The sequence below is a fragment of the Danio aesculapii genome, chromosome 7, assembly GCF_903798145.1.
Source record: "Danio aesculapii chromosome 7, fDanAes4.1, whole genome shotgun sequence".
NCBI lineage: Eukaryota > Metazoa > Chordata > Actinopteri > Cypriniformes > Danionidae > Danio > Danio aesculapii.
The window spans coordinates 11,408,582-11,435,830 of record NC_079441.1 but is presented as its reverse complement, the minus strand read 5'-3'; the positions used below and the strand labels follow the sequence as shown (position 1 = coordinate 11,435,830).

The window sequence follows — 27,249 nt, the reverse complement described above, 5'->3', positions numbered from 1 at the left end:
CAAACAGCTATAAATAATGGCTTTAGCAATGATAAAATGACCACAACCCAATCCAGTCCCAATAGAAGCTTCTTTTTCAAGCCATATCATATTTTGAGACATTCTGGAAGCACCGAGTATTATTTTCATTGATGTCTCACCTCGTTCTCATAGACGGCGATGACAGTTCGGTCCAGCTGAATGTATCTGTCTTTGTAGCTGCTCAAGAACTTCCCTGAAGACTTCTTCAACCAGCCGGCCTTCTCTGCGCTCTTCACCTCTTTGGGCTTGGCTGGTTCCTCTTTCACACCCTGGTTTGCAGAAGAAAAGAGAAATCAACGTTTCATAGCGGACACCGAATCTTGAGTTTGCCTTGGCCTGCATTGAGATCCGAGTCCAGCAAGAGCATTCCTCAAATGGGAGGATGAAGTATGGAGCGGCTAGATTATCATTTTTGGCTCACATATGGATTATTTCATGCGACCTTTATTTCTTATTTAAATTTAATAAAAAAAATGTAAGATGACACCTTATTTCCACATCTGCCTCATGTTGTTTAGACAAAGATCTTATCAGAACTTATTATTTAGCACTTAATACTGAAGTTTGCAAAGGCTAGAGATACTATCATTTAGAGTAAGGGATTTAAACAAAGCTCCAACCTTTATTGAACTATGAAGGTTGCACTATTATGGTTAAAAAAGTTAACACTTAACCTAAAAATTCAACTCATTTACTCATCATCCACTTGTTTAACACCAGTTTGAGTTTTTTTTTCTTCTGTTGAACACAAAGGAAGACATACTGGAGAATGTTGTCAAATAAAAAACCAGCCACTAGCTATGTTTCCATCCAAAAATGCGAATTAACTTTATACGCAAAACTAGAATATTGCATAAAAGTGTGAATAAAGCTGCGTTTCCATCCAACGTGTCAAGGTGAACAAAATCGTCACTTCCTGATTATCTGGCGCCAAATATCTACAGTAAAAATGGAATATGCTGCGGTAGGAGAAGCTGCGTGAATCTTTACTTTATTTAATAAATTAATTCCACCTCAAAAGACAATGCCGACACGCAATAAACACGTGATGGGGTTTGACGATGTGAGATGTGGAGCACAGATGCTCTTAACAATTTATTAATAATATAACAGCACTAATATTGAAATGATCAAGGCGTTTTGGAATGCTTTACAGTGTGCTCAGCCTGCTGGTTTATCCTTTCACTCACATTTTTATCATCACATGATCTCTTATAACAAAATCACGTGACCTTTTTAATGCGCATACTGGAATTTTTTCTGTAAAAGTGTTTCCATCGCATTTTATGGACATCTTTTCTTATCGAATAAAAAATACGTTTTTAAAATTTTCAAAATTGATGCACATCTTGGAGTTTCCATCAACCAATTTTTGTATGCGCATATCCAAAATGCACTTAAAAATAGGTGGATGGAAATGTAGCTATTGACTTGGCTATGACAGTTTATTTCCGCACTGTTTAATTCAATTCAATTCATCTTTATTTGTATGGTGCTTTTACAATGTAGCTTGTAATGTAGATTCTTCACATAGAAGATCATAGTAAATTGAATCTGTGTCAGTTCAGTTTTCAATGTGTAAGTTCAGTTCAGCTCAGTTCAGTGTGGTTTAAGAATCTCTACTGAGAGTCCAAACACTGTACTCTGTTCTTCAGAATATAGTGGGTATGGAAAGTACTCAGACCCCCCTCAATTTTTCACTCTTTGTTATACTGCAGCCATTTGCTAAAATCATTTATTCATTCACTCATTCTTTTCAACTGCTTTTCCAGGGCCGGGTTGCGGGGGCAGCAGTCTTATGAAAGAACCCCAGACTTCCCTCGCCCCAGACACTTCCTCCAGCTCCTCCGGGAGGATCCCGAGGCGTTCCCAGGCCAGCTGACAGACATAGTCCTTCCAGCTTGTCCTGGGTCTTCCCCGAGGCCTCCTTCCGGTGGGACATGCCTGGAACACCCCCCTAGGTAGGCGTCCAGGAGGCATCTGAAACAGATGCCCGAGCCACCTCAGCTGACTTCTCTTGATGTGGAGGAGCAACGGCAAAACTCTGAGCTCCTCCCAGGTGACAAAGCTCCTCACCCTATCTATAAGAGTGCGCCCTGCCACCCTGCGAAAGAAATTCATTTCGGCCGCTTGTATCTGAGATCTTGTCCTTTCGGTCATGACCCAAAGCTCATAACCATAGGTGAGAGTAGGTCCAGCTCAGCTCCTTGCTAAAATCATTTAAGTTAATTTTTAGTCCTCATTAAAATTCATACAGCACCCCATTTTGACAGAAAAACACAGAATTGTTGACATTTTTGCAGATTTAATAAAAAAGAAAAACCAAAATACCACATGGTCATAACTGGAGAGGACCTGCAAGGAGGAATGGCAGAGGATCCCCAAATCTAGGTGGAAAAAATTGTTGCATCTTTCTCAATAGTCTCATGGCTCTATTAGATCTAAAGGGAGCTTCTACAAAATACTGAGAAACGGGTCTGAATACTTAGGACCATGTGATACTTCAGTTTTCTTTCTTAATAAATCTGCAAAAATGTCAACACTTCTGTGTTTTGTCAATATGAGGTGCTGTGTGTACATTAATAAGCACAAAATTGTCCCATTTTATGCAATTTGTAAATAGATAAAGTGGAATGGTATGTAAAAATGACTGTTATTTGGATTCCAATTTGTTTATTTAATTTTGATTTACATTTGTGAAGGATATTCTGTAATCTGTAGTTTTACTTTATTTTTCTGTATTTGTATATATTATATTATTTTTTTATTTTTATATATTATTTATTTATTTATTTATTTTTAACTTTTTGGGTGGGGAGGAGGAGGGGGGTGTAGGGTTAGGAAAGTCTATTTTGTAATGATATAAAAATTCATTTCCTGTAATGTTCATGGAAGTTTTGTAACAAAAATTAATAAAAAACAAATGAATGATAAAAATAAGGACAAAATTAACTTAAATGATTTTAGCAAATATAGGCTGCAATTTAACAGCGTGACAAATTTAAAGGGGGTCTTTAAAGGGGGTCTGAATACTTTCCTTACCCACCGTGTCTTGTTTTGCATTCAACAGAAGAAAGAAATTCATTAAGTTCACAGTTTACAACCACTCGATTGTGAGAAAATAGGATCAAATGAGGAAATCAATCATTCATCAAATTAATTTTTAGGTGAAATTTCCTTTTGATGTTACTTTCACTTCAGACCATTGCTTAAAGCTGTATATTTTAACATTATCATTTGACATATTTTGCTAATTCATTGAAGCCATACTGTATTTTTTTTTTCTTCTGAATATTTCAGTATCGATGCTTATCAAAATAGTGTACACTAGTCTGACTCTCTGCTTTGGAGGTCCAAATTGGCTCAACTCTAAATAATATAGATTTTTCCATCCCACCCAAAGTCTCTCTCTCTCTCTCTCTCTCTCTCTCTCTCTGTGTCTCTGTCCAGTGAGAGTGTTGTAACGCTGTGCTCTGCTCCAGTTTACACACAAACAGAAGGAGAGAAACAAAGCGGTGCCTCAAGCTGGGCTCAGACACTGCGAGGGCACGACTGACCCGTCGTCGCCCATGTTGGCTTGTGTTTGAAAGTCACGGTGCTGCTCCTAATGTTGTTATTCTCTGCGTTTTCCTCCGCCGGACAGCTGCGCTTTCTCTAGCACACAGTGAAAGTGGAAAAACAGCTCTAAAGAGACATCCTGAGCTATTTCCTCACAGAGAGTCAGAGTGAAAATACGTAGGCTTTCCAAACACGCCTGTCATGGGATGCCTTTTGTTTAGTTATTTGAGTAGTAATTGCTAAATGTTAGGGCTGGGATAATAAATCCATGTATTGTGATTCATGGATCAATTCTTAGATTTTTGAATGCATCAGAACTGTCTCTGGTATTGATTCTTAGCTTAAATATTTGAACAGCAGATGGCACAGGTTAGTTTTTAACAGGAGACTGCACTCTATAGATGGTGCTCTAGTGTCATTTTTAACAGCAGCTGGCATTCTAGGTTAGTTTTTAAACATGGTGCTATAGGCTGGTTTTTAACAGTAGATGGCGCTCTTGGCTAGTTTCTAACAGCAGACGGGGCTCTAGGCTAGTTTTTTACAGCAGCCGGTGCTCTATGCTAGCTTTTAAGAACCGACGATGCTCTATGCTAGCTTTTAACAACAGACGATGCTCTATGCTAGCTTTTAACAATAGACGATGCTCTAGGCTAGCTTTTAACAACAGACGATGCTCTATGCTAGCTTTTAACAACAGACGATGCTCTAGGCTAGCTTTTCACAATAGACGATGCTCTAGGCTAGCTTTTAACAACAGACGATGCTCTAGGCTAGCTTTTAACAACAGAAGATGCTCTAGGCTAGCTTTTAACAATAGACGATGCTCTAGGCTAGCTTTTAACAACAGACGATGCTCTAGGCTAGCTTTTAACAACAGACGATGCTCTATGCTAGCTTTTAACAACAGACGATGCTCTAGGCTAGCTTTTAACAATAGACGATGTTCTAGGCTAGCTTTTAACAACAGACGATGCTCTAGGCTAGCTTTTAACAACAGACAATGCTCTAGGCTAGCTTTTAACAACAGAAGATGCTCTAGGCTAGCTTTTAACAACAGACGATGCTCTAGGCTAGCTTTTAACAACAGACGATGCTCTAGGCTAGCTTTTAACAACAGACGATGCTCTAGGCTAGCTTTTAACAACAGACGATGCTCTAGGCTAGCTTTTAACAACAGACGATGCTCTAGGCTAGCTTTTAACAACAGACGATGCTCTAGGCTAGCTTTTAACAACAGACGATGGTCTAGGCTAGTTTCTAACGACAGACAATGCTCTAGGCTAGTTTTTACAGTAAATGACGCTTTAGGCTAGTTTTTTTATAGTATATGGCATTCTAGGCTAGTTTCTAACAGCAGGCAGCTCATAGTTTTTAACAACTGATGGCCATCTAGGCTAGTTTTTAACAGCAGGTGCTGTTTTAGGCTAGTTTTTAGGCAGTTGATGCTTTTTAACAGAAGTTGGCACTCAAGGCTAATTTTGTAACAGCAAACAGCACTCTAGGCTGTTTCTAACAGCAGATGGCGCTCTAGGCTAGTTTTTAGCAGCAGACGGTGCTCTAGGGTACTTTCTAACAGCAGACGGCGCTCTAGGCTACTTTCTAACAGCAGACGGCGCTCTAGGCTACTTTCTAACAGCAGACGGCGCTCTAGGCTAGTTTTTAACAGCAGACGGTGCTCTAGGCTACTTTCTAACAGCAGATGGTGCTCTAGGCTAGTTTTTAACAGCAGACGGTGCTCTAGGCTACTTTCTAACAGCAGACGGCGCTCTAGGCTAGTTTCTAACAGCAGACGGCGCTGTAGGCTAGTTTCTAACAGCAGACGGCGCTGTAGGCTAGTTTCCAACAGCAGAGGGCGCTCTAGGCTAGTTTTTAACAGCAGACGGTGCTCTAGGCCAGTGTTTCCCAACCCTGTTCCTGAAAACACACCAACAGTACACATTTTCAAACTCTCCCTAATCAAACACACCTGAATCAACTCAGCAGAACATTAGAAAAGACCACAAAACCTGACACGAATGGGTCAGATAAGGGAGACATACAAAATATGTACTGTTGGTGTGCCTCCAGGAACAGGGTTGGGAAACACTGCTCTAGGCTGCTTTCTAACAGCAGAGGGCGCTCTAGGCTCGTTTCTAACAGCAGACGGTGCTCTAGGCTAGTATCTAACAGCAGATGGTGCTCTAGGCTAGTTTCTAACAGCAGATGGCACTCTAGGCTCGTTTCTAACAGCAGACGGTGCTCTAGGCTAGTTTCTAACAGCAGATGGTGCTCTAGGCTAGTTTCTAACAGCAGATGGTGCTTTAGGCTAGTTTTTAACAGCAGATGGTGCTCTAGGCTAGTTTCTAACAGCAGATGGCGCTCTAGGCTAGTTTCTAACAGCAGATGGCGCTCTAGGCTAGTTTCTAACAGCAGACGGTGCTCTAGGCTAGTTTCTAACAGCAGATGGTGCTCTAGGCTAGTTTTTAACAGCAAGTGGCGCTATAAGCCTTATACTAACCCTAACCACTTGAGTGAGAGTAAACTGAGGAAATTTTGTGTCCCTTATAAACTATCCCTCTGACACTGAGCCAGGCTTGAGTTTTTAACTTTGGCAAATGAATAAATTAAGACATGCTTGGATTTTTATTGCAATTTTAAATAATACTGTGGCAATATTCCCCTTTTCCTCTAGGAAATGGTATACATTTTTAAGGCATCGTAACGAAGTTAGAAATTCCAGAATTGTGAAAACACTTGAGTTTCTACAGAAATTTAACATGCATAATGCAGCAGGAAATGAGGCCCAGCGTGGGTTAACCTTTGCTTTAATCGAACAGGAACTCTCAGTGAGTTATTTAAGAAAGCAAGAGGTTTCATTAGCAGTGTGTGCAGAAGCATCGGTTTCGCTCATACTGGTGTTTGAGGTTTGTTCAGCTCATTAACACTGTGTACATTTCACACATGTGTGTGTGTGTGCTGCGAAGGTGATTAAACATACAGTATGAGCTTCAGCAGGTGGCTCAGTGAATGAACCAGAAACGTGCATTAATAGTGGAACTGCATGAAAATGTCAGAGATCTTTGGGTTTTTATGACCATTAATACCAGTAATACGTATAAAAACACAGAAAAAGAAAAAAATAATACAGAATAATAATAGATATAATAACAGAATAACTTTATATGAATCTTCTTTTAAGGTAGTTTCAAGAATTCAAACGTAGCTCATGATTTATACATAGCTTGTTTGGCATGCTGTCCCGAGAGAGAGCCCTGAGCTCTAAGAGATTCTCGGCCCCAGGGCTCCCTCCCTTTCGCAGGGCGAGGGGAGATTGAGCTCAGGTCGATCTCAAAACTTCGCTGGTGAGGCTAAGGTGAACTTTCTGAGAGTAAGACATAGAAAAAAGATTTTGTCTATAATATAGAGCATATTTGGATCCCGGCAATTTATTCAACCATTTGCGTCTGGTAGACGCCAGCGCGTCACATCACTTGCATGCACAAGAAGCGCACTTCCATTGGAAATAACGAACTTGCGCAAACTCTGGAAAAAACATGATGCGAAGAGCCCCTAAAAGCAGCAGTCATTTGCAATCTCCAGCAGTTGCACAGACACGCGGGATTCACCTGATTTGTTGACAAATGGGTTGCGAATCTATTCCATGGCAGATCGCAGGTCCTTCACTGGGCCTTTTCCCCTTAGTAAAGAAACTTTCCAAAGATGTCTGATTCTTAATCATTTTGCTGCTTGTGGGTTCAATTTGAGCGCTCAAGTGACCAAGATGTAAGCAAGAGAATACGGTCATTTTTCAAAATAAAAGACTTTTCAAAATAAAAGATTGGTCAGACTTAGATAATAAATTAAATGGAAATAATTAAGGATTTTCCCGGTACCAATTGATCCACGGACCGGTACCGGTCCACGGCCTGGTGGTTGAGGACCACTAATTTAAAGTATATATTTGTAAAACCTGGAAAATTTGAAATATTATTACAACTTTAACTATCAATTTTTAATCACTTAAATAAATTATTTACAAAAAAAAAAAAAAAGAAAAAGACATTAAAAACATTTAAACTGTTTTTCTTTTTTTATTATTTGGTTACAAATACTACAAATATTTTGTTTTTATTGCAAGATTGTTGTGCGACTATTTGTGCTAACACTTTATTTAGGGCATTAATATATTGTGTTTACCGTAACACATTTGTTGAAGTATTTATTAATATTAACCTTTGTTTATCAATCATTTATTGTTAGCTGCTAATTGTTGAGGCTTATTTAAATCGAATACTCTTCAAATCTCAATCGGGGAAGTATGAAACATAAATGGAAATCAGAGAAGTTAAAAGAGGAAACAGTAGCTAACGTTACCCTTTAACAGGAATTACGTATTCTCGCTAAACGAATCATTTCAACAAAAGAGTACAGAAGCTGGTCGAATCCTAACAATGAGTGAATCCAATTGAATGCACGAGTGTTAGGCCTGCCACAATACTCAATACATCGACTCATCGCACAACACATGGACATGACCTCAAGCAATTTTGGTGACAAAATTGGTGAAAAAAATCTAGCAACATTTTAGCTGATTGTGCAACATCTCTATCTCTATTGGAGGTGTCACTGCGGTTAAAAAAACACTATAGTATTTATTATAAATTACTATAGTATATTTTCATGTGAGTGTCTGACAACTGAAAATAGATCTGATATCGCAGTCTCTGTTACTTATTACCTTGCACTTTTTTTCTTAACATTTAATATTATTTATTTAGGATATGCACTTTCACATTCTGATTTCAATGTCTAATTATTAAACTGTTAACATGACTATAATTACATGAAATAATCTTAAGAATAAAATCTGATATGTTCTTTGGAAGAGTGTACTTGCATTGTGCTGATATTATATTGTCATTCCGGCATTATATAATGAGTGGCATACAGTATATGGTCTTAAAAAGACAATAATATTGTTTAAATCGCAATATATTTTGGAGCAATATTTTGTACAATAAAAAATAGATATCATGACAGACCTACATACTGTTTTTGCTGGTTGTATGTGGTTTAAACTCTAAAAAGTGTATTATTGCTGGTTTGAGCCCTATATGGAAATGCATAGGCATTAGTTTTGTACACTGCAGTCTTGAGAAAGACACTAAACTCCTTGTCGCTGAATGCAGACCACCCACAGCCCATTACACACCGCCTGATAGACTTTGCACAAACACTGAAAAACGTCTGGTTTAATATACTTCTCTAAGGATAACTGTACATTCAGATTTTAACGTTGCAAAATAAACATTGCATACACAGTGGTCTTGGAAAGATTTTTTATATACCATGCATAATAATATGCTAACCAAATATATATATATATATGTAAAAAATTCAAGTAATATAATTCTGTCAGAAATTCGTCAAAGTACCTCCAACTTTAATTTTATTTTGTAATTAGATGGCAAATAGATGAAATTTAATCCAATCCACCTTTTGTCCAGTTTTTAGTTGGAAATTCATGGAGAAAAGGTGAAGCACTGTAGCCTTTCAGTTCTCGTAAACCTTAGATCAAGCTCTTATCTTCTTCAGAAAACACTATTTTTATTTAAGCCTTACACAGCTAAAAATTAATACCCCATCATTATGTCATCCCCAAGGAAAGTAAATAAATGGATTATTGTAATGCACAGATTGCACCCCTATTCCTGTTCGAAATTATATTATATTTTATTATATTATATTTATATAGATACAGAATTGATACAGAATTATTAGCCCCCCTGAATTATTAGCCCCTGTTTATTTTCCCCAATTTCTGTTTAATGTTTAATGAAGATTTTTTTTTCATCACATTTCTAAACATAATAGTTTTAATAACTCATTTCTATTCACTGATTTATTTGGTCTTTGCCATGATATATATATATATATATATATATATATATATATATATATATATATATATATATATATATATATATATATATATATATATATATATATATATATATATATATATATATATATATATATATATATATATATATATATATATATGCATGCACTTAATATGTATATAAATGAACATGCTGTTGTTTGCTGATGTTAATGTCCTGTATTTTGTCAGTTATCTGTATTATTTGCAAAAAAAAGTAAAAATAAAAATGCAGAATTTTAATCATCACTGCTCTACGGTTTATTATTATTGTATACTATTTATGTACTTAATTGGCCCAACGTTGGCTAATTTTCAAATAATTTTCATATTCACTAAAAATAAATTAATGAATGTTGAATGTTAGCTATATATTAAAATTGTTCACTGTTTTGTCAAATGATGCAGATTTTAAGGCATTTTAATAAAGAAATTTTAAAAAATTATTTCGTAATTCGAATAAAATCATAGCAAATTGAATGAGAATCAAAATAGAACAAAAATAAAATAAAAATAGCACGCTTCATAAAACAAAAAATATATATACACATACAGTTGAAATCAGAATTATTAGCCCCCCTGTATGTTTGATTCCCCAATTTCTGTTTAACGAAGATATGTTTTTTTCCACACATTTCTAAACATAATAGTTTTAATAACTCATTTCTAATAACTGATTTATTTTATCTTTGCCATGATGACAGTACATAATGTTTGACTACATATTTTTCAAGATACTAGTATTCAGCTTAAAGTGAGATTTAAAGGCTTAACTAGATTAATTAGTCAAGTTAGGGTAATTAGGCAAGTCATTGTGTAACAGTGGTTTGTTTTGTAGATCGGAAAAACAGTATTGCTTAAGTGGGCTAATAATTTTGACCTTAAAATGGCTTTTAAAAAGTAAAACTGCTTTTATTCTAGCCGAAATAAAACAAGACTTTCTCCAGAAGAAAAAATATTATAGGAAATACTGTGAAAAATTCCTTGCTCTGTTAAACATCATTTAGGAAATATTAAAAAAAAAAAAGAAAATAATTAATAATTTTGCTAAAAAGCTAATAATTCTGACTTCAACTGTATGTGTGTGTTAGCACATATAAACTTGGTTTTAGTTGGCTGCTTAACCTAACAGTGGGCGGTTCCTGACTAAAAATATGCATTAAAATAACAGACATTACGCTAATGGTGACAAGCTAAATGACTGAAAATAATAGACGAAAGCTTCTTTACTGCTGCAGCTTTTACATTTCTATCACAGGCTGAAAAAGAAGGCAGCAGAACTTCATTCAGATACAAACACTAGCTGATCTTCATTATAGACCATTTCAATGATGTCATTGGCCAATTAACATTTCCTGCTTGTTATCAAACTATTTCATAACTGTAACAAGAGGCAATTCAATAACCTAATGTTAAAACAGCTTTCATAGCATTATTTATTAACATGTGGCTCTTTTTGGATTCTTGGAAGGTCTAGAAATTAAAAATGTGAAGCAGGAAATACGTAGGGACCATTGTTGTTGTTTACATCCCTCAAAATGCTCTATATATATAAAAAAGTGAAGCGTGAAAGTTTCTAACTGCGCTCTGAAGTATATAAACCACTCATGCAGCTCCACACAACACCCTGAAATCTCTTGTGACCACAACAGCTGCTCTTTGTCTTAACGTCACATTTAATAGAGTATGTTTTTCCATGCTGTCGTTGTGTTCAGATAAATATGGCATCAAATTGGCCGTGATGTACGCAAAATACCAATCAGATGGATTCCTCCACACAAACATCTGCCGCCATTCACATTTAATCTTTTATTAAATTATGATAACTGTGATAAAGGCGATGGCATCTTATTGAAGCTAAATACAGATTCCAGTGGCTGCGTGTCTGTGTTTACAGTATATATTAATAAAGTGGTTTCGGCTCTGCCTTCCAGCAGCACTGACCAGCACTTCCTCATTTCACAGAGCACTTCCTGAAACTACTTCTTCACACAGTATGATGATCTGTTTTTGCAGATATCCAGGTTGTTTCACTTTGGATGGCTGGATAGATAGATAGATAGATAGATAGATAGATAGATAGATAGATAGATAGATAGATAGATAGATAGATAGATAGATAGATAGATAGATAGATAGATAGATAGATAGATAGATAGATAGATAGATAGATAGATAGATAGATAGATAGATAGATAGATAGATAGATAGATAGATAGATAGATATTATCTATCTATAGAATAAATAATATGACTGTTAGACAGATAAAGAATGATAGACAAATGAATGACAAACGAACAGACAAAAAAGAATGACTAACAGACAGACAGAAAACAATGACAGACAGACAGAAATAGAATGCTTGACAGACAGACAAAAAGAACAACAGACAGAGAAATGAATGACAGACAGAGAGACAAACAGACAAAAAAGAATGACTGACAGACAGAAAACAATGACATACACAGACAGAAAAGAATGAAAGACAGACCAACAGACAAAAAAATCAATGACTGACGGACAGACAAAAAATAATGGTTGACACAGAAAGACAGACAGAGAGAAAAGAATGACAGACCAACAGACAGACAAAAAAGAATGATTGACACAGAAAGACAAAGAATGACAGACAGACAGACAGACAGAAAGACAGACAGACAGACAGACAGACAAAAAAAGAATGACTGGCAGACAGACAGACAAAAAACAATGACAGACAGACAGACAGACAAAAAAAATGACTGACAGACAAAAAAGAATGACAGACAGACAGACAGACAGAAAAGAATGACAGACAGACAGACAGACAGACAGACAGACAGACAGACAGACAGACAGACAGAAAAGAATGACAGACAGACAGACAGACAGACAAACAGACAGACAAAGAATGACAGACAGACAAACAGACAAAAAATGACTGACAGACAAAAAAGAATGACAGACAGACAGAAAAGAATCACAGACAGACAGACAAAATTACTCACAGAAAACAATGACAGCCAGACAGACAGACAAAAGAATGACAGACAGACAGACAGACAGACAGACAAAAAATGACATACAGACAGACAGACAAAAATGACAGACAGACAGACAGACAGACAGAAGAATGACAGACAGACAGACAGACAGACAGACAGACAGACAGACAAAAATGACAGACAGACAGACAGACTGACAAAAAAATGACATACAGACAGACAAAAATGACAGACAGACAGACAGAAAAAATGACTGACAGACAGACAGACAGACAGAAAAGAATGATAGACAGAAAACAATGACAGACAGACAAACAGACAAAAAAAGAAAGACAGACAGACAAAAAGAATGACAGACAGACAGACAGACAGAAAAAATGACTGACAGAAAAGAATGACAGACAGACAGAAAAGAATGACTGACAGACAGACAGACAGACAAAGAATGACAGACAAACAGACAAAAAATGACTGACAGACAAAAAAGAATGACAGACAGACAGAAAAGAATCACAGACAGACAGACAAAATTACTCACAGAAAACAATGACAGACAGACAGACAGACAGACAAAAGAATGACAGACAGACAAAAAATGACATACAGACAGACAGACAAAAATGACAGACAGACAGACAGACAGACAGACAAAAGAATGACAGACAGACAGACAGACAGACAGACAAAAAATGACATACAGACAGACAAAAATGACAGACAGACAGACAGACTGACAAAAAATGACATACAGACAGACAAAAATGACAGACAGACAGAAAAAATGACTGACAGACAGACAGACAGAAAAGAATGATAGACAAAAAACAATGACAGACAGACAAACAGACAAAAAAAGAAAGACAGACAGACAAAAAGAATGACAGACAGACAGACAGACAGACAGAAAAAATGACTGACAGAAAAGAATGACAGACAGACAGAAAAGAATGACAGACAGACAGACAGACAGACAGACAGACAGACAGAGAAAAAAATGACTGACAGACGGATAGAAAAAGAATAACTGACAGATAGACAAGAATGACAGAGATAAATAAAGAATAAACAAAAATGATAGACAGACAAAAATGACGGATAGAAAGAATGACAGACAGAAAATAATGACAGACAGATAAAGAAGGATAGACAAAAATGATAGACAGGCAGAAAAGTGACAGAACAGTAATAGAAAAAGAATGACAGATATTTAAAGAATGGTAGACAGACAGATAGAACAAGAATGACAGACAGATAGACAGACAGACAGAAAAGGAATGATAGAATGACAGACAGAAAATAATAATGACAGACAGACAGATAGATGTTTCAGAACCGGAGACTGTTAACTAGAGAGGGGCGTTGGATGCTGCTAAAGTGCTTCACTTCCTGGTACGGATCTAAAGCAACATCATCTCGATCTGATGAACACACTATTAAATCTTCCTAAATAACTGACTCTATTAGATGTCTTCATGATGAGTGTCAGCGCAGAAACACGCTTCAAATAAACAAATGAGGCGATCTCCACCATTACAATACACACCAACACTTTCCTATCGCGTCTTGAATAACAGAATCAGCACTGAACTGAGTCAAAGTTGAAGACAAGTGAGTTTTGCTGAAGCACGCAACGAGCTTTGAAGGATTGTTTTGCATAATGTCCCTCAGCTATCATGTGACAGTTCTGCAGTATATGAAAAAAGGACGAAATACTCACATCATCCATGTTATAAAAACAAAGATCCCGTTATGCGCAGGAGAAAAAACGCTCGACGCAGGACTTTATCTCGGGTTAAAACTCTTGATCGCTCTTCGTCTCAACTTTCCCACATTCAACATGACGATGAAGAAGAAGAAGAAGAAGAAAAACAAGGAACTGCGTACAACGAGGGTGAAATGTAACGGGACTCTGTTGCTCTTTTTCCTCTTTCGACTTCAGCAGCAGCTACAAGTTTGAGGCTTGAAAAAAAAAGTTTGGTTTCCGGTAAGTCCCCAAAAGCCTCTGCTTGTGCCAAAAAGAGACACCAGGGCCGCGTCTCAAAGCGCAGTGTGATGACTATCTAGACAGCCTCGAAACGCCAGGAATTCCGTCTATAAACTTTCGCTCTCTCACACAAAAAATGTAGTGTGCGAGGTCTGAAGTGACTTTACGGGGAATTATGATTTGAATGGAATTTGTATTTCAGGTTTCATTTTGGCGCCTCTAACATCTTGACTGTTAGACGTTTGAATCAAGTATTATCAGAGGTAGCCTATTTATTATATTTATGTATTTGTTTTGTTAGCTTTTCTTCTTGAAATGAACTAAAAGGTGGTCGACTTAAGTGATTTGAGTAGCCTAACAAAATACTAGTAGTAAATAGTGTTTTTAAAACATTATAGTGTATAATAGGGTTACTTTACAGTGGTCACACTATGAAGGCTACATAAAAAATATATATCATAAACCAAACGGTGTTTATACTTCAGGTTTCATGTTGGCGCCTTTAACAACTCGACTGTTAGACGTTTGAAACAGGTGTTTTCCAAGGTATATTATCTGTAATATTTATGTATTTGTTTTGTTAGCTTTCCTTCTTGAAATGAACTAAATGGTGGTCGACTTAAGTGATTTAAGTAGCCTAACAAAATACTAGTAGTAAATAGTGTTTTTGAAACATTATAGTGTATAATAGGGTTAATTTACAGTGGTTACACTATGAATGCTACATAAAAAATGTATATCATAAACCAAACGGTGTTTATACTTCAGGTTTCATTTTGGCGCCTTTAACAACTCGACTGTCAGACGTTTGAAACAGGTATTTTCTTAGGTATATTATTTGTAATATTTATGCATTTGTTTTGTTAGTTTTCCTTCTTGAAATTAAAAGGTGGTTGAGTCAAATGATTTTTGAGTAGGTAGGCAACCACAAAGGCTAATATTTACGTATTTGTTTTGTAAGTTTTCCTTCTTGAAATGAAGTAAAAGGTCGAGTGATGTTTGAGTATACTAGTAAATAGGCTTTAGAGTTTCTGAGCCATTATAAAGAGTGTATAATAGGCCTTTTTCATAGTGTTTACATTATGAATGTTACATAATGCTGTAATAAATATATCATGAACCAATAAATGTATTTATATTTCAGGTTTCATTTTGGTGCCTCTAACAACTCGAATGTTGGACGTTTGAAACAGGTATTTGCTGAGATATATTATTTGTAATATTTATGTTTTTTTTTTTTTTTTGCTTTCCTTCTTGAAATTACAAGGTGCTTGAGTCAAGCGATTTTTGAGCACCACAAAGTACTTCACTGTAAAACCCAAAAAGTTAAGGTTACTCAAACCATTTGCGGAAACCGATTGCAACAAACCATTTAAGTTCAAAAACTAATCTATATGAGTACTGTGAACTTACTCCATTTAAGTTGAACACTGAGTTCAAAACTCTAGTAGAATTAACTTTCCGTAAATTTTGAGTTAGCTATACTCATTTCACTTGATAAAGTTTACTGTTGGGTTTTACAGTGTAGTAGCCTAACTGATAATAAATAGACTAATATAGTGTTTCTGAACCATATTGGCTATTTAATATAATAGGCCTACTTTATAGTGTTTACATCATGATTGCTGCATAAGTAATACTGTAATAACTATATCATGAACTGATAATTTTTTTTTTATAATTCATGTTACATTTTGGCACCTCTAACAACAAAATACTAACTTGTGTTTTTGAACCATATTGGGTAATTATTATAATAGGCCTACTTTACAGTGTTTACATAATGAATGCTACATGAATAATACTTTAATAACTATATCAAACCGATAAACGGTTTTCATACTTCATTTTGGCGCCTCTAACAACTCGATTGTTAGACGCCTGAAACAAGTATTATGAGGTAGTCTATTTGTGATATTTATGTATTTGTTTTGTTAGCTTTCCTTCTTGAAAATAACTAAAAGGTGCAGAGTCAAGAGATTTTTGAGGACCACAAAATAATAGCAGTAAATAGGCTTTAGTGTTTTGAACCATTGTAGTGTAATATAATAGGGCTATTTTATGTTCACATTTAGAATGCTACATAAATAATACTTTAATAACTATCATAAACTGCTAAACAGTTTTTATACTTCAGGAATCATTCTGGCGCCTCTAACAACTTGATTGTTAGACGCTTGAAACAAGTATTATGAGGTAGCCTATTTGTAATATTTATGTATTTGTTTTGTTAGCTTTCCTTCTTGAAATTAACTAAAAGGTACTGAGTCAAGCGATTTTTGAGTACTACAAAATACTAGTAGCCTACCTGATATCAAATAGGCTACGTGTTTTTAAACCATAGTGTAGTATAATAGGCCTACTTTATAGTGTTTACATCATGATTGCTACATAATGCTGTAATAACTACATAATGAACCGATAAACGTTTTTTATACTTCAGGTTTCATTTTGGCGCCTCTAACAGCTCGACTGTTAGATGCTTGAAATGAGGTATCGTATTTGTAATATTTATATATTTGTTTTGTTAGTTTTCCTTCTTGAAATTAACTAAAAGGTGGTCGAGTCAAGGGATTTTTATACCACAAAATTATATTAAACTAATCGATAGGCTAAGTGTTTTTGAACTATTATAGTGTAGTACAATATTTTACAGTGTTTACATCATGCATGCTACATAAATAATACTGTAATAATTATAGCTATATCATGAACCGATAAACTGATTTTATTTCAGGTTTCATTTTGGCGCCTCTAACAATTCAACATTTGAAACAGGTATTTTCTATATTATTTGTAATATTTATGTATTTGTTTTGTTAGTTTTCCTTCATGAAATGAACTAAAAGGTGGTCGAGTCAAGCGATTTTTGAGTAGGCTACCACAAAATACTGGTAGTAAATAGGCTTTACTGTTTTTGAACCGTTTTAGAGAGTGTATAATAGGCCTACTTTATAGTGTTTACATTGTGAAAGCTACTTAAATAATACTTTAATAACTGTGTCATAAACCTCTACGCGGCTTTTGTATTTCAGGTTTCATTTTGGCGCCTCTAACAACTCGACTGTTTTAGTCATTTGAAACAGGTATTTTCTTTGGTTTATTATTTGTTATATTTATGTATTTGTTTTGTTAGTTTTCCTTCTTGAAATTACTAAAAGGTGCTGAGTCAAGTGATTTTTAAGTACCACAAAATAGTAAATAGGCTTTAGTGTATTTGAACCATTGTAGTGTAGTATAATAGGGCTATTTTATGTTTAAATCATAAATGCTACATAAATAATACTTCAATAACTATCATAAACTTCTAAACGGTTTTTATACTTGTATTTCAGGTTTCATTTTGGCGCCTCTAACAACTCGACTGTTAGACGTTTAAAACAGGTGTTTTCTTAGGTATATTATTTGTAATATTTATGTATTTGTTTTGCAAGTTTTCCTTTTTGAAATTAACTAAAAGGTGCTGAGTCAAGCGACTTTTGAGTACCACAAAATACTAGTACCTGACATTAAATAGGCTACGTGTTTTTGAACCATTATAGTGTAGCATAATAGGCCTACTTTATAGTGTTTACATCATGAATGCTACAGAGGGAATACTGTAATAACTCATAAACTGAATTTTTGTATTTCAGGTTTCATTTTGGCACCTCTAACAACTCGGCAGGTATTATCTCAGGTAGCCTATTTGCAATATTTATGTATTTGTTTTGTTAGTTTTCCTTCTTGAAATGAACTAAAAGGTGATGTTTACATTATGAACTGAAGTGATTTTGGAGTACCACAAAATACTAGTGGCCAAATTGATAGCAAATCGACAACTATAGGGTTTCTGAACCACTATAGAGTATTACGCCTACTTCATAGGTTTACATTATGAATGCTACAGAGAGAATACTGTAATGACTATCATGGATTTATAAAAGTTTTTTGTATTTCATGTTTCATTTTGGCACCTCTAACAGCTCGTATTTTTAAAATGTTTTAAATATTAATGTATTGTTAGTTTTCCTCCTTGAAACTAAATAAAAAAGTGGTCAGGTTAAGTGATTTATGAGTAGCCACCTCCCCACAAAAAAAAAAAAAATACTATAGTAATCTATAGTAGGCTAAATAGGCCTACTGTAGTAGCCAATATATTATAGTAGCCATTTACAATTTTAATGACCACCAACTATCATGACCTGATATTTTTTTAAACAAATAGCTATTCTGAGGTATTAGTAATATTTTACACTACAGTGAAATGACAGTGACAGTATTTGCTTGGTTAGCTTACCTTCTTGAAATTATCTAAAAAGTGGTTGAGTCAGGTGGTCTTTGAGTACCACCCCACATGAAAGAAATATTAGGCATACTTTATTACATAGTACAAAAACAGTGATGCTTATTACATCCTTTTACATTACTTTCCTTAAAAAGCAAATACTGTATGTAACACATTTAGTCACAAAAAAAGATCCAAGATTGTAATGCATAACTTTTTCCCAACACTGTATTACAAGAGCTACTTTAGATTTACCACAAGAGATTAGTTCAAGTACTTTACTATAGTATGGTTCAAACACAATACAGTATTCACAATAAATTTGCTATATATAGTATAATTATAACTAAAAACGATTGCTTGCTCTGATAACGTTTGTGGTGACTGAAATGTCACAAAATAAACATGGTAAAGTAAACTTGTGTAAACCACACTTTTTAACACATTCAGTACATGATGACACTTTCATGAGAACTCAAAAACTTGCTATGACAATGCTCTTTAGCCCTCAAATGCTCTTTAGTTCGATAGATTTGACGATTTTACTGCATCAGTCGATTAAATAAATGTTATTATAAATGTATATTAAAGGGATAGTTTACTCAGAAATAACATACTGATAATATATACTTTCACTTGACAGGTTCCAAACCAGTTTGAGTATTTCTTTTCATCTTTTAAGCACAAAAGAAGATATTTTGAAGAATGTTGGAAAGCTGCAACAGTTGACTGTCATAGTATTTGATTTATAGATTTCGGTGGTTACCATTTTTCAAAATATCTTCTTTTGTGTTCTAAAAATAAACTAAAGTCAAGGGTGAAACAAAGGATGACATAATGTTAATTTTTGCATCCGAATATTGTCAGCATACATATACATAAACAAAAAATAATTCATAAATAAAAATGCATGTGACCAGAGTAGGAATTCGCAATGTTCATAAAACAGTAAATATCTGGCTCTGTTGAGGTTTTAAAAAGCACCTCTGAAGGACACTTACCTTTCCATAAAGCGACGGCGGAATAGTGAAATATTGGCTGTCTATGGGATATAACAAAAACAAACATAGCAAAACAAGAGTAACACAAAAATATAATGTAAATGTAAATATAATGCACAGGCATAAATGTATTTGCATGATGCAAATACAAAGTAAAAATAGCACAACTAAAACATAAATAGTTTGCTTTGCTCAAATTTGAAACAACTTTTATTGTCACTGTAATGTCAGGAAACCAATTGAATGTGAATATAAATTAGATTTTTTTTTCATGATTTTTTGTTGTTGAAATTTTTGTCTTCAAAAAAAAAAATCATAATTTGCTAAATTCTCACACACAAAAAAATGCTGTCCAGTTGGTGTGTCCAAGCTCACCAACTAATTTGTTGCTGATTTTTTAAATAATAACTACATAATAAACATAAACATTTGCATTTCTCTGATTTAGATGCCCAAAATCCCGAAGCCAAAGCTCTTCATCTTCAAACTTCGATACACACTAAATTAATTACTGTAAAATTTGCAGTAACTTACTGGCAATTTTGGTTCCCAAATAAGATGGTAAATTTACAAGTGCACTATAAATTAATAATTACAATTTAATGAAAAATTACAGTAACTTACAATTTTGGTTGTAAGGCTGTAAATTTACAAGCGCACTGCAAATTAATAATTACAATTTCCTGTAAAATTTACAGTAGCTTACAAATTTGTTTGCCAGAAAGACAAAACTTACAAGCGCACTGTAAATTAATAATTCCAATTTACTGTATAAAGCAAGTACTGGCAATTTTGGTTGCCAGTAATCCTATAAATTTACAAGCGCACTGTAAATTAAGTACAATTTATGATAAAATTTACAGTAACTTAATGGCAATTTTTGGTTGTAAATTTACAAGCGCACTGCAAATGAATAATTACAATTTACTGTAAAATCTACAGTAACTTACAATTTTGGTTCCCAGTAACATATAAATTTACAAGCGCACTAAATTAAGTACAATTTACTGTACAATTTACAGTAACTTACTGGCAATTTTGGTTGTCAGTAGGACTGTAAATTTACAAGCGCAATGTGAATTAATAATTAAGTTTTACTGTAAAATCTACAGTAACTTACAAGCTAGGTTGCCAGTAACATTGTAAATTTAAAAGCAAACTGTGAATTATTAATTACAATTTACTGTAAAATATACAGTAACTTACAGGCAATTTTGGTTGATAGTACAACTGTATATTTACAAGCACAATGTAAATTAAGTAAAATTTATGATAAAATTTACAGTAACTCACTGGCAATTTTGGTTGTCAGTAGGACTGTAAATTTACAAGCACACTGTGAATTATTAATTACAATTTACTGTAAAATATACAGTAACTTACTGGCAAGTTTGGTTGGCAGTATAACTGTAAATTTACAAGTAAATTGCAAATTAATAGTTACAGTTTACTGTAAAAATTAGAGTAACTTAATGGCAATTTTGGTTGCCAGTGGTACTGTAAATTAATAATTACAATTTACTGTAAAATATACAGTAACTTACTAGCAATCTCGGTTGCCAGTAAGACTGTAAATTTACAAGCGCACTGTAAATTATTGATCACAATTTACTGTAAAATGTACAGTAATTTACTGGCAATTTTGGTTGCAAGTAAAACTAAATTTAGAAGCACGCTGTAAATTAATAATTACAATGCACTGTAAAATTTACAATGACGTACTGACAATTTTGATTGCCAGTGAGACTGCAAATTTACAAGCACACTGTGAATTAATTATTACAATTTACTGTAAAATATACACAGTAACTTACTGGCCATTTTGGTTGCCATTATAACTGTACATTTTACAAGCAGACTAAATTAATAATTAAAATTTACAGTAACTTACTGGCCATTTTGGTTGCCAATAATACTGTTAATTTACAAGCACACTGTAAATTAATAATCACAAGTTACTGTCAAATTAACAGTAACTTACTGGCCATTTTTGGTTGCCAGCAGGACTGTTAATTTACAAGCACACTTTAAATTAATTACAATTTACTGTAAAACTTAGTTTTAATTTTGGTTGCCAGTCTAACTGTAAATTCACAAACCAAAACTGCCAATAAGTTACTGTTAATTTTACTGTACTTTATTTACAGTGCAGTTTGACCACCAACATAATCACATTATTGTACTTATTATAATAATATTAATACCATCTGACACAAATAAATGAAACTGAAGTAAAATCTGGAGCAGTTCTCTTTCCTCAGCATGTTCCTCTTTTGACTCTTTCTGTTGATGAGGGTTTGGTCAGTGCAGAGCTTTCAGTCTAAATGCTCATGAACGTGAAAACACTTTTTTTTCCTCACACACCCCCACACACTATAATACTCCACATAGAGGCAGAAGTTAAGCTTCTCTTGCACTGCAACTAATGATCAACAGTAAAAATGACAAATGTTACCTCTACCCAACATGAAAAACCAGCAAGAATGCATGATTATACACGGCCATGGATTTACAATCAAAAATGCCATTATAATGGAAGTCAATTGGGGCAAAAACAGCCTCCAACAAAACTAAAGGGTAGTCAATTTGTCCTGAGTGCATGTTTAATTTTTTTTTTCAATTTTCAACGCATTTTCCCAAAATGTGTGTCAAATTAAGATTGGTCACCAAAAATCCTTCCATTTGCTGAAACTTAGACAAAATTGTGGCCAAATTAAGACTCCCCAGAGTGGCTGAAAACATCCCCAACAGCACACAGGGGTTAAGTATCCATATTCAAGTATTTAGCAAAACTATAAATCTTAATTTAGATTCTGCTATGATTGCATAAGGCCGTCAGAGGATAGTTGCACTCAGGCGTTCAGAGCACAATGTGTTGTAACCAAATAGGAAGAGGATGCAACCAGTTTCCTCAAAAATCACACATCAGATAAAAAACACAATAACAGACGATGGGGACTTTACTACATTTTATTATTAAAGGTCTCGAGCCCAGTGAGCTCTGGAAACTTGAACAGCTTTTTTTAATGCACGCCTTAAACGACCACTCAGTTTCAGTTCTGAGCCTGATGACCAAATAAAGTCAGAGGATTTCCTGACCATGTCTTGTGCAAACTAGGATATTCATTTTAAGAACATTAAATATCACCCAAACCAAAATGAGCAAATAAACCAATAAATAGCATTGAAAGTAAACCCCAAAACAGAATATTTACATACATTAAGAGCTTTTTTTTTTGCCTTGCTCTACATTTCCGCCTGAGCCACACCACTCAAACCACACCATCACCCCATAGAGAATATATCTACACTGTTTAAAACCACAGGCCTTTGTTTTTAGCCTCACATTTCTTTTCCTCGGATGATTGACGCTGCTTTTACACACATTCAACATAAGCACTCGACGCAAACATAAAAATATCAGAATGTCCGAGGATTGTCGAGTCTTAAAGGTGATATTTTAGTAAAAACGCAATTCGGCTTGACTTGTAGAAATTGTGAAGAGGGAGAAGTTCCTGTTAAACTACCACACATTAACGTTTAACCAAGCAAACTGAGCTACAAATAATCATTTACTAGATATATTTGCTGCAGGACAGCCATTTGAGTATCTCTCAAACCTGCTTGTGCACATTTTCCAACACATACATTTTTTTAACACATTCATATAAGTGTGGAGACATACAGAAGCGTGATCATGTATGTGAAAATAATGTGCAGTGATGTGAAGCCGCACCCATCCGCTGTGACAGACCCTCCTTTATTTTTTTCTGTCTCCAGTTTTTGAAGCACACTGCGCCCCCTATTGGTCATTCCAATCACTGTTTGGTTGAATATACACTCACACTGGCATCTTTATTAGGTGCTAGTTCCTCTTTTTGCCTTCTAAATAGTTTTAAAGGGGCAGTTCACCATAAAATAGAAACTGCTATTAATTACTCGTCCTCTACTTGTTTCTTTCTACTGAACACAAAGGAAGATGCTGGAGAAAAAACAAACAAACAGACTTTGACATCTATAGTATTTTTGTTGCATAGACGTCACTGGCTGCTATTCTCAAACATTTTCACAATATCTTAACTTGTGTTCAACAGAAGATATGGAAATAAACATTTCCACATAGGGATGTGTGTAATTATGCATAATCTACTCGATACACACAAAATGTATAGATAAATGGGAACACTTTTGAATGATTGTACACAATACTGTCATAACACCTTTATAATCATGATATGACATGCTTATGACTTCCGTTATTAGGTGTCATTCGCGCAGTTGCGTCATTTAAAATGCAAAGATGCAAACTTGACATAAATATATCATAACCTGTCTTTTGTCATGACAACTTCACATTATCAAGACAACATGTCGTACACCTGTCATAAATATGACTGTCATGAGGCCATGATAAGTGTTACTAATATTTTTTTCTTACTAAATCACGTTTCTTTCAGTTCAACAAACTGAATTCATCAAAATTTCCCAGTAAAAGCGTCAATACGCTGTCGACTTATTTTATAACAGAGCCGTTCATTTTTAATAACATTTTAATGACCAATTTAATTTGTACCTTGTTGCTGAGGTCAAGAAAAATATTAACAACACTGTTATAAAAGTCATAAACATGATCATGACAATCATGTTTATGACAGATTTATGACAAGTTATGTTGTCTTGATAATGTCAAGTTGTCATAACTAAGACATCAATGTCATTGTTTCATTTAAAATAACATAACTGAGAATTACACTTAAGGATGGCTGTCAATAGCGCTCATAAAAGCTCCTTCATATTCATGTGACATGTCATATCATGATTATAAAAGGTGTCTTATGATCAACCCTGTTAAGTATCGCAAGCAAATATACATACATACATACATACACTCACAGTCTTGTTGCCTATGCAAGTTTTAGGAACAACACATAATAACTTGACTTCTAGTTGATCATTTGGTATCAGAAGTGGCTTATATGCAAGGCAAAGGCCTCTAGATTATGCTTATTTTACCAAAAAAAAAATATATTCATGTCTTGATTTTTTCATTATTTAATTAGGACAGTAAGGTCCGACTATACTTAGACACAAGTCTTTTCACTTCACAGAAATAATGTCCAGTATAGAATATAAAGTCATGCTGCAGTGGAAAAAAGAGTTAATATTGTTTATGACTCCCATGAGCTTGGAGGACTGCATCCATACATCTCTGCAATGACTCAAATCACTTATTAATAAAGTCATCTGGAATGGCAAAGAAAGCGTTCTTGCAGGACTCCCAGAGTTCATCAGGATTCTTTGGATTCATCTTCTATGCCTCCTCCTTCATCTTACCTCAGACATGCTCAATAATGTTCATGTCTGGTGACTGGGCTGGCCAATCCTGGAGCACCTGGACGTTCTTTGCTCTCAGGAACTTTGATGTGGAGGCTGAGGTATGAGGAGCACTATCCTGCTGAAGAATTTGCCCTCTCCTGTGGTTTGTAATGTAATGGGCAGCACAAATGTCTTGATACCTCAGGCTGTTGATGTTGCCATCCTCTATGCAGATCTCTCGCACGCCCCCATACTGAATGTAACCCTAAACCATGATTTTCCTTCACCAAACTTGACTGATTTTTGTGAGAATCTTGGGTCCATGCTGGTTCGAGTAGGTCTTCTTCAGTCTCTGTGATGATTGGGATTCAACCTTCTGCCATTTATCCAAATGATCAACTAGAAGTCAAGTTATTATTTGTTGCTCTTACAACTGGGATTGATGACAAGACTTTTGTCCAGTAGGTAGGTAGATACACAGACACACAGATATGGACACAGACAGACAGAATGCTTGAAAATGTCATAGACAAAAGTAAAACACCAACAAAAAGGATTTCACTCCCATACCTTTGAATGAGATTTATTTAAATAGGACATTTTTTATAAGAATGGTTATAACACAGGAAAGCCACCGTATATGAACATTTCTCTAAATCAGAGACTGCTCTTTTTTTATTTATATATTCACACTTTGGTGAAGATATCTCATCTGTCAGAACAGGCAACATTGCTGTTCCTCAAGTTTTTTTTTTCTCCATTTATCCATCGAGGGATCAATAAAACATGAGCACAAGCTCCAGATCATGGAGGGCATAAAATGTGACAGAGTTAGTGGAAGCTGCTGTAAACTACCATACAAACCGAGAACATATGCAAACGTGTTTGAGAATGACGACCATGCATTCAAACTGGGTAAAGAAATGATGTAAAAAAAGTGAAAACGGTGATTTGCAAGCGTTTACGGGAAAAAAAAAAGATAATAATATTAAAATAAAACAAGTGTCACATTTGCTCACACACTGAACTGAACATCTCCTGCCATTTCTGATATTAGTGTAAACACAGCGCTCATATTTGCCCTTTTAGTTTAACAGAAAAGGCCAGTGTTTTGTTCATAACAGCCAGGCTTGACCATGCATGTTTTGGGTTTTATCCGCTCAATGGTCAGTACCAATAAGCCTCGTAACCACTTGGCATTAGAACAGTGCTTTCGATATACCATCTGCCTTCTCTCACGCTATAAAAGGTGCATACGTTTTCAAAAAAAGAAAAGAAAATGAACAGGTAAAAGCATTTGAGACTTTAGTTGTTAGTGAGTGAATGTCACTCAAAGTTTGCTCTCATGGAACATCTGGTAGTGTGTTTGATATAACAGCTGTTTTAAAGAGATACACAATGCATCAACGCAAACATCAACTAAAACGAGATGGTTTATCATTAAAAAAAGAAGAAGAAAAAGGTATGAGTGCGTGCTCCTGTTGATCGTAGCTCAAAAGCAAAACTTGTTCACTTTCAGAACTGCATTTGTAGATGAGAGCAATTCGCTGAATCTCATGTAAACGTTGAAGAATATTTAAGGGTCATATTTCACCACAAAAACTTTCATACCAGAGAAAAAAATTTAACATAACAATAATAAAATATACACATTTAAATTTTTTTATTTAATACTTAATAAAATTATTAATCATTATAATGAATGTTTATTATATTTGTATGGAATATATAATAACAGTTGTAGTATGTAATAATACTATATAATTACATTCAAATGTAACAAATATTATTAATTAAAATAATAATTATATTATATTACAAAATAAAAAACATAAATATATTATTTTTAATATAAGAATCAATATTAATTACATTAATAATTAATAATAGTTATTACATTTGTATGTAATTATATATTATTATTATTATTATTATTATTATTATTATATACCACATCTGTTATTATATACAAATATAACATTATTATAATAATTAAAATTTATACATAAAAAAGTAATATGCAATTTTTGATCATTATATTTCTAAATATATCATAGATAATATTATAATGAATAACTATTAATTCAATTATTAATAATAGAATTAATAATTATATACAAATGTAATATTCATCATTATTTATTAATTGGTTATTTGTAGTTAATTATTACATTCAAATGTAATAAAGACTATTAAT

At 34.4% G+C, this 27,249-nt stretch overlaps 1 protein-coding gene across 1 annotated transcript in view; it reads right to left on the bottom strand.

Annotated features, from left to right (window-relative positions):
• plekho2 (pleckstrin homology domain containing, family O member 2) overlaps positions 1 to 14,521 on the bottom strand; it is a 35,412-nt gene extending 20,891 nt beyond the window's left edge. The window contains exons 1-2 of the mRNA XM_056461040.1: positions 14,202 to 14,521; positions 141 to 290 (exon numbers count right to left, since the gene is read on the bottom strand). Of these exons, the coding sequence (XP_056317015.1) occupies positions 141 to 290; positions 14,202 to 14,210 (159 nt within the window). The 5' untranslated portion in view covers positions 14,211 to 14,521. The remainder of the gene's footprint in view (positions 1 to 140; positions 291 to 14,201) is intronic.
• Positions 14,522 to 27,249: the final 12,728 nt, after the last annotated feature.